Here is a 9,723-nt window from a genome sequence, read left to right as displayed (position 1 = left end):
ATAATTAACACGCCAAAGCAGCATATTTGGCGGATATATTTTCTGAGCTCCAACATTTGCATAGTGCGCACAGTAGACACCAACAGAATATTCCCCCCTTCAAACCCACCCCAAGTTCCTCCTATAACACTTTCTCAAAACTCTACCAAAAATTACATGTTATTGTCTGTTTACATCTTTCTTTTGCCCATTAGATTGTGAGATTCACAATGACTGGGACTATTTCTTTTTGCTTTCATATCGCAAATGCATAAAAGTACTCGGGATATGACAGATGTTTAAATAAATCCCAGTTGAATAAAGAAGGATTAACAGTCTCCAGTTGGATTGTAAATTTTCAGGGTGCTCTTTGCGCCCAATGCCAATCCACGCTGTGAAGGCCATGTGCTGTTCAGTCCTTGACAGGGAGGAGAGAATCTGACTACCACTAGGCAGGTGAGGTCGAATGTTCACCTGATCAAACATCCAGAGGACGTTTTCCTTGCTGAATTAAGGAATCGGCAAGTCATCGCTGCTCTTTAGGGCAGTCTACAGCGCCTTCAAGCGTTTAGCAGCGTGAACTCCAGACTGAAGCCGAAAAATATTAAGGAAAGTAGACTGACAGGCGAGAAAGTGCGGGCCAGACGCAAGCGCTCGGGAACTACGTAGCAAGCGCGCTCCGTGGCGTTCCGCCCGGTCCCCCGGAGTTCACGGCGCGGCTCCGCCCCTTCTCGCAGTTGCTAAGCAACTACCCCGGAAGTCACAGGAAGCGCGTCCGCGGCGGGCGCCGGGAGCCGGCGGAAAATGGCGGAGGGTGGTGTTCCAGAGCCGGAGGAGCAGGAGCGGAGGTCTTCTAAGCCAGGGCCCCCGAGCGCGCGGGACTTACAGGTGCGCGAGTTGCTGAAGCCAAGGGTGCTGCCGCGGGCGGGGCCGGGCCGGTGACAGCGCGAGCGGGCGTGAGTCAGAGGCCGCTTTAGACCGGCTGAGCCCTTTCCCGACTCTCTCTAGGGATGGAATTGAGACTCCTGCTTGGGGGTTACTCCAGGGAAGTGCATTGCACCGTGGTGGATTTGGAAACAGGTGCCCAAGTCTCTCCCGGGCGCACCTCGTCCCCCTTTAGTTTGCAATGGCATTTTGCGGCAACGGGCGAGCTTCCTTCCTGAGACTTGGGAGAAGGAATTAGTATGGATGGTAATAAATCCGCAGACACTTAGAAAGTAATAATGGGTGCTGGCTTTTTCTTGTCTTGGTTGCCCTTTCTAACTTTATGACTTAAATGTAAAAGTGGTTCCTTTCCATCAAGTACCTTTTTTGGAAGGGGGGAGGGTGAACTAAAGCAATTCATCCTACAGACGTGTATAAGGTGATTGTGAAGAGTGGTCTCTAAAACAGTGCACTTAGAAATGGGGGAAGGAAATAAAAATTTTGTATTGTTATAGGATACTGACTTGGTTGGCTAAATACCAGTGCACCAAATCTTATTGTTTATCAGAGTCTAGCACCACTTGGCTAATGCTTGTCTTTTTTCTGCCCTCTTATAAAATCATTGATAAAACTCAACAAATAATTCTAAGGAGCTATCATTAAAAATAAATGCTATTGAATCCACAACCGTTGACATAACGTTGTATTTATAGCCACATTTTGATTCTACTTCTTTGAACAAACATACTGACCACCTGCCATGTAACTTACTGCTAAGCTTTGGGAAATGCAGAGATAAATAGGACATCTAACCCATAGTCTGTGCTGGAATACTGTGGAAAGTTATTAAATGAAATTGTAGGAGGCTGCCAATTTAAGGAGGGCATCTAGATTGGGCCCAACAGACCAAAACATACAGAACTTAACTATAACTCAGCTTTGATTGGTTACATGTGGCCCTGTACCCACTTAAGTAGTTAAGCTGTTAATGGTTGATTGACCAAGCAGTAGCTAATTAAGTTTTCTGTGCCTCCCTTCCATTTTTCTATAAATGTTATAGGATCACATTGTTGCTTGGAGTTTTCCTAACCTGCTTTGGTTTTGGGAATCTCCCCTTCATAAGTTGTTTTGCTTGGCTTTATTTTACTAATAAGTAAATTCTACTAAATCAAGTTGGTCTGAGGAATATCCCTTTTTAAACAGTACAGAAGTATAAAAGGCATTTCTACCTTTTGGAAACCTTCATACTTTTTTGGAGAAATAGGATAACATTTAATGATGTATCATTGAGGACTGAAAGAAGTAGTTCATAAGGTAGAGAATTTGGAGAATGAAAAGATCATTTTAATGTTAGATGAACTCAATGATAGTTCCAGTGCCTGTAGTTTTTTCAGTAGTAAATAAAAGCAAGGAACAGACAGCTTCTATTTACCTCATCTTTTCTAATATAGAACTAAGGGCAGTGTGGGGTGTTGAGAAAATGAATTAGTGGCTAGATCAACTTTGGTTTGCATTTTAGTCGTGCTACTTCACAGTTGTGTGAATTTAGGAGAAATGTCTTAACTTCTGTCAGCCTCATTGTCATCATTTGTAAATGGAAGGTGTGATAGTGATGGTGGGGGTATGGGGATTAAGTAATGCCTATGGAGGAACTCCACAAATCCCTATATTATCCTTGGGCTCAGCCCTTTTACTATGTAGTCACTGTTTAGTACCATTAAAGTTAAAATAACCTCAGACCCTTTTCTAATTTAATTGAGCACTTGCTATTTGGCAGATTGCTTGCATACTTAATCCAGTGGATTATTAATGATTTGGGATGTTCTGATAGATGTTAATTTCGAGAATATCTTCATTCCCCCCCTAAATTGGAAGATTCTTTTTTCATCTCCTATCTGCTTTATGGTAGGTTGGTCAGTAGGAATGTAATTAATTTATGAATGTGATTTGGTATATCAAATACTGTATTTATTGATAATGTTTCCCTTAGAATCCAATTAGAATATAAAAAGACTTGTAAGAAATTTTAAAATAACGTAAATGATGATTATATCAAGAAATAAAGTATATTAACAAAGGTTAAAATAATTGGATAATGTTCTTCCCAACTGGTTTCATGGACATTGATTACTTATGGATTATCTTGTTTAATCTAGACCTGTTTAAGTGGCTACCCAGTTAAGTGCAGTTTTCAGTAGATTCTTCTTACTTCCCTCTTTATAGCTCCCCTATATAGGAAGGGGAAATTCCTGGGACTGGTTACCTTGGCAACAGGTTGGAGCAGGGGCAAGTTCTTGATAAGATCCCTCAGGGGACAGTCTCCAACTTCCCAGACTCACTCAAAATTGGCCTCCTAGATCCAACCTGACTTGATTTACCTATCTACACTGACTGCCTGTCTAATTCTGGCTTCATAATTATGTTCTGTGGGAAAGTTTGGGCTAGTACTGTTAGTGACAAGAGTAAGTCTAAAAACATCTCTGCTGCTTAGTAGTATTTCTGAATGTTTGCAAGATCTTTGTTTGTTTTGGGACCCTTCAGTTCATCCACACACAGGGTTTAGCTTTACATTTCATTAAGATATTGTTTGTTTCTGTTGCAGTTTTCCTCCAGAATAATGTCAAAGGAAAAATTTTCTGTTCTTAATCCTTTGCTTCCATACTGAGGTTGGAATTTGGGGTAGAGGGTGGATTAGGGATAACCAATATTAAGGAATTGGATTTGAATTAATTGGATGGTCTTGATAATACTGTAAGTGAGGAAAGATTAAGAATGTCTAATACTGTGTTAAAATTGTCGCCAGTATCCTAATCATGTTATATATCATTATTCTGTAATATTGGTTCTCAACTTTAGTTTGTATCACCAGGAAGACTTGTTAAAGCAGGTTGGGCCTTGCCCCAGCTTTAATTCATTAGAAATAGAGTGAGACTAGAGTATATGTATTTCTCACAAATTCCCAAGTGATATTGGTGTAGCTATTCTGGATAATAAACCCTTATTACATTCTGTAGCAGTTTTCACCATAAGGCTGAGAGTATAAGTATTGCTAACCTCTTGCTGCATACTTGATTGTCTTTAGTTACTTTGCTTCAGTTTTGTTTTTCCATTTTTTAATTTGTTTTGCTTCAGTTTTTAAAGTTCTTCACATATCAAATTCTAAAGGAAAGATTATCAGTACAGCTTAAGTATTCCCATAGCCTAAAATCTTGGGAGCAGAAATTTTTCAGATTTGGGATTTTTTTCAGATTTTGAAATGCATAGATTTTACCAGTTGAGTATCCCTAACCTAAAAATCTAAACCCCAAAATGGTCCAAAGTCTAAAACGTTTGGAGTGCCAGCATGACTCTCTGTATTATAGAAACCTTTTCTTAAATTTTGAGATTTTATTGTTAGTATGTTGATATTGACAGTACTTCAATTAATTTTGATCAATATAAAATAATATTTTGTTTTTGTGGTGTCATCTGCTATATCAAATATATAAATTACACTTTTAAAATATTTACTAATGAATTTATGTTATATGATACAACATGGTATCAACTTCCTCTAAATATCATTTATTTACCTCTAAGTTAATGATATGTCGTAAGTAACTAAACCTTTCAGCCAGGTAGACTCCTTACTGTGGTTATCATTTTCCCAGTATTCTTATTTTGTTAATATGTTTCACATTCTATGAAGGCAAAGGCATTATTTTATTTATTCATTTATTTTTCAGAAGGAAAATATTATCTTATTGGCAGCATTTATTCAAATCTTCTTAAAGCAGAAAACAAGGAAAAGAAATATAGCAAAATCTTAATTAAAAAAATATATAAATCTGTATCTCTGATTCATGTGTTAGTCTTTCAAAACTCAATGTGGATGTTAAGTGCCAAATAAGTACTATGTTAGAAATAGCTTGTGAAACTTAAAATGTAAGAGCAAAAGTACACAATTACAGATTGAGCATTTCTAATCAGAAAATCCAAAATGCTCCAAAATCCTTAATGGTTTTAACACATGAATTTTGGATTTTGGAGCATTTCAGGTTTTAGAATTTTGGACTAGGGATGCTCAACCAGTAGATTCTGTGCAATTATTCCAAAATATAGAACTTTGAAACCTAAAGCATTCTATTACAAGCCTTTCAGTTAAGAGATACTTAACCTATAATGACAAAATGATATACTATGAGGATTTAGAAAAGAAAATTAGATTTAGTTAAGAAAATTAGAAAAGCTTTCACATAGGTTGTTTGAGAAGGCCCAAATACAGATAACATTTGGCATCAGGGGGAATAGGAATAATATAAAAGTAATTCTTAGAGCTGAAATAATATAATCAGCTACGTAGGAAATCTACCAAAGAACATAATTCTGAATGAAGAGATTTTAGGGAGGTAAAATTGCTGAAAACTTTACATTCACATCATTGTTCATAGGTTTTTCCCATTTCCTACCTCTTTGTTTTTTCAAGGGTAGGATAATAAAAGACAATAAGCAGATACATAGGTAACACTACTGGAAGAAATCTTGGGAAAAACTAATCATTGATACAGTCAATGCAAAACATTTTTAAAATAATCTTTTAGGAATGGAACCAACTTGCTTTGTGCTTTACATACCTTATGAATTTTTTATAGACATTTAAAGATTTGAGAACTAAGGCTAAAAGAGCTTAGGTAATTTGTCCACAATTACACAGTAAGCACCTAAATTAAGATTTGACTTCAGTTCTTTAAGATTATAAAGCAATTTATAATTTGAATTAGAAATCTAAAATTCCATGTTAGAAGTATGAAAATAGTTGTACTTGTGAGGGGGTAGGGTAGGGATTAAAAAAAATTAGAAAAAGTAGAGCCTTTCATTTTTGTCTTCTTTTATGTATAATTTATAAGTCTACTACTTCCATCTTCAACAGGTCGACTCTTCCCTAATCCTTGGCTCTTCTTTTTGTACTGAGGAAAGAATTTAATTCATGGAAATGGTTTTCATATTTCCTGTGCTTCCAAAAGGAGCACTTTATCAGTCTTGTTTGTTTTTGACCAAAAAATCCTAAGGACTATGGTTATGCTAGTTGTAATTGAATAGCCTAGCCACAAAGGACATTAAGGAAAAATTTTGAGTTATTGTCCAGATGTCAAAAGTGAAAAAAAATACTGAAATATTGGAAATACTGTTTTTGAATTCCTTTTCTAGAACAAATATGGTTTGTTTATTTCATTTTGAAGATATCCAGATATATATCTATAATGTATAATTTGGTAAGATTGCTATCTAACTGGTACATAAACCATATACATACACAAACACACATAATTCATTTTCTTATTTCATTTTCAGAAACTCATTTTGCTAAATTTGATGAAATTTGATGTCTGGTAGACTTTTAAACAGTATTTTTGAAAAAATTTTATGTGCTTGAAATTTGAAAATACCTCAATTTATTTTAGGAGGTCTGATAAAAAAGCCCATATTCATGTGAAACATTTTCAAGAATTCTTAAGGCTTCTCACTCCCCAGATAGCTCACTTTCTCCCTTAAATATGTATGCCTTACTTTCCTAAATAAGTCTTTGCCTCAAATATATATATATATATATATATATATATATATATATATTAAAAGAATTGGAGAATTATGTAGATATGAATTTTTAAGTGAATTCTTACCTAATATGGATTTTGAAACTTGGTAATTGAAAATAAGCAACTACTGTGACTTCATTTTGCATTTATAAATAGAATTTTGAATAATTTTATGAAATACACAATGAGTATATTTTGGAAGGGTTTATCTTTTGAAGCAACCGTCTTCATTTTTTCGTTAGAAGTCTTTCCCACTCAATTTCAAGTTAATATTTCTGTTCATAAGTAATATAGGAGAGTTTATTTCCAGTGTCATGCTTTATAACAAGTCTGTTATTGTGCAGTTGGCCTTGGCAGAACTGTATGAAGATGAAGTGAAATGCAAATCTTCCAAGTCTGATAGACCTAAACCTACCATCTTTAAGAGCCCACGAACACCACCTCAACGGTAAGCTTTGTTTTAAAAAACTATAGCCCTTTTAAACTTAGTAATCCCAAATTATTTTAAATGGTCTTGGGGTTTTTTTTAAACTATGATTTCTTAAAATTAATATTATTACTATTCCTAAAATTTTTATAGTCAAAATGCTAAAAGAAAATTACCTTAAATACCTGATAAAATAGGCATCATATGAAATAATGTCTTGAATACTGTTTTTCTTAGGCACAATGGTTCCTTAAATTTTCTTTCTTTTTTTTTTTTTTTTTTTTTGAGTCATAGGACTCATTGAGGATCCAATGAAACCTGTGGGCCCTTTCCTTCCAAAGCAAAAATAATGTGTGATTTCATCAGTTTTTAAGGGTTCATTTGTTTCTTAAAGCCCATCGGTGAAGCTGTCTGGCTTTTTGTTGTCCGTTTAAGACTCTGTAACTTCTGACTCTACTTCTGTAGTATCATGATTTGTCTAATAAACTACCTCCTGGATAGTATTTGCTATTGCCAAAAATCCCTGCACTATGAAGAGAACCAGCTGTGGAGATTTAAGAGATAAGAATCAACTATACTTTATTGCCATGAATATTTTCATTAACCCCTTGTCAGTACTAGAAATCTTATCCCTGTGGAGAAACTTGAGTTTTATTATTATGTCTTATTCTCAGAAAGTCTGTAATTTTATCAAAAGTTAAAAAGTTACCTGGAAAACACTTTTTTTTATTTGTCCCTATACGTTCTTTTTGTAGGGGAGATAAAAATGACATATTTTTCTGGACCTGAGTAAAAATAAAAACAATATTGGTAACTTCTCTACCAACTTTTTATATTAAGAATTTGAAACCCACAAAAAATCTAAAGATTAGTTCAATGAGTGAATGCGGTATATAATTCATATGTATTCACCAATCATTACTGTGTTAAAACATTATAGTGGTGCACACGCACTCTCATTTATTTTACTCAACTATTTCAAAGGAAATTGTAGGCATCATGGCACTTTACCGCTATGTTCTTCAGCATGCATCCTCTAAGTACACACATCTTTGTAACCTTACTAACATATTATACCTTAAAATATTAACAGTGATGCAATGAGATATTGTCTTTACTCTTATACTTCTTACAACCTTTTCTTGTGATTAGGGTCCAGCCAAGAACCATATACTGATTTTGATTATTCCTATTTTGAATCTTTGAAGCCTGACCATTCTCCCTTCCTTTTTATTGTTTGTTTTTAGCTTGCCTACATAATCTAAACTTTATTACGTTGTCTTTTTTAGGAGTCTAGACCAAATGTTTTATAAAATGTTCCACCTTCTAGATCATTGTTTTCTCATGATTAGATTCTTGTTAAAACATTTTTGTCAAGACTACTAGATAAGTGATACTGTTTGCTTTTTATTATATTACATCAGGAACCATATAATTTCAAGTTTTTCCACTATTGGTGAATATGTTCACTTGCTTAAGGTGCTGACCACCACATCACTCCATTGTAAGGTACAGTTTTTCTTTTGTAATCAGCAAGTTGGTATCTTGGCATGGTTTGAATATCCTATCCTATCATTTAATTCTTATTTGTTACATATACGTATATACGTATAAACAACATAATTTTTTATTGCTTCCTTAATTTATGCATTCTCCCAAGTTTTAAAAGTACTGAATATATTTTTGTATGCCTAAGTTTTAATTATTAAATATTTGGTTTTTGCTTCCCCAGTTTGAATATATTTTGAATGACTTAATTTACTCTTGGGGTAGCAAATCCAAAATTTGAGTTTTTATAATAAAAGATAAAAGTATTGCTAATTTTCTTGCTATCCTTGTATAATCCTTAAGATATTTCAATCCTTAAGATATCAGTAGTTTTACTTTTTTTTTTTGCTGACATAATGTTGTTGTTAATAGTTAGATAATGTATTTTGTTCTGGTTTGGTTTTGGTGCTAGGGATTAAACCCTTATGGTAAGCATGCATTCTGCCACTGAGCTACACCTCCAGCCAATAATGCGGTTTTTAAGGATTTTGTACCTCAGATTTTATCTCTAGAATTTTTATGTATTAAAAGGATAAACTCCCTTAAAAGGTGAGACTTATTACACTATTTTTACTCACCTAAGATACAGTGTATAGCAAATTATTGGCAATCTTTTTTCTAAGTGATATTTTTCTAACACTGAAATATAAGCTTTCACGTTCAGTATCACCATTTGCCCAGTGTCATTGTATTTCTATTGTTTATTTAGTATAGAAAATATTGTTTCTGTGTCTACCTCCTTGAACACTGTTAGAAATCAAGACGGTTATATGTTCCTTGTCATTTTAAACTAATAGATTTTCATTGTCTGAAATTTTAGACATAATATTTTTGTTTTTAGTTTATAAGATAAGGTACATAATCCACAGAAAAACCTTCAAAATACAGTCCAACACCTACCTTAACATATTCACCCACAAAAATCTACATATCACACATAAAATTTAACTGTCCTCTACAAAGTTGTATTCTGGTATTGTTTTCAGAATTAAATGAGATAAATTGTATAAAGTGCCTAGTACACCATTGTACCTTAAAAGATTATTAGACTCTAGCTAGGTTTGGTGGTGTATTCCTATAATCCCAGCAAATTGGGGAGGATGAAGCAGCTGGATCATGAGTTCAAAGCCAGCCTCAGCAAAAGCAAGGCACTAAGCAACTCAGCGAGACCCTGCCTCTAAATACAAAATAGGCCTGGGGATGTGGCTCAGTGGTTGAATGTCCCTGAGTTCAATCTCCACTACCTAAAGTAAATAAATAATAAAGATT

General features: G+C 34.5%; 1 protein-coding gene across 2 annotated transcripts in view; it reads left to right on the top strand.

Annotated features, from left to right (window-relative positions):
* Nucleotides 1-779: 779 nt before the first annotated feature.
* Ubxn2b (UBX domain protein 2B) overlaps nucleotides 780-9,723 on the top strand; it is a 36,419-nt gene continuing 27,475 nt past the window's right edge. For both annotated transcript variants that reach the window (XR_003302562.2, XM_026408502.2), the window contains exons 1-2: nucleotides 780-867; nucleotides 6,824-6,927. Coding sequence is in view for 1 of the 2 variants with exons in the window: in XM_026408502.2 (XP_026264287.1) it covers nucleotides 784-867; nucleotides 6,824-6,927 (188 nt within the window). In the remaining variant the exon portion in view is untranslated. The remainder of the gene's footprint in view (nucleotides 868-6,823; nucleotides 6,928-9,723) is intronic.

This window comes from Urocitellus parryii, chromosome 7 (genome assembly GCF_045843805.1).
Source record: "Urocitellus parryii isolate mUroPar1 chromosome 7, mUroPar1.hap1, whole genome shotgun sequence".
Taxonomy (NCBI): Eukaryota; Metazoa; Chordata; class Mammalia; order Rodentia; family Sciuridae; genus Urocitellus; species Urocitellus parryii.
Note: the sequence above shows the minus strand (reverse complement) of the source record. Positions and strands in the feature narration are given on the sequence as shown.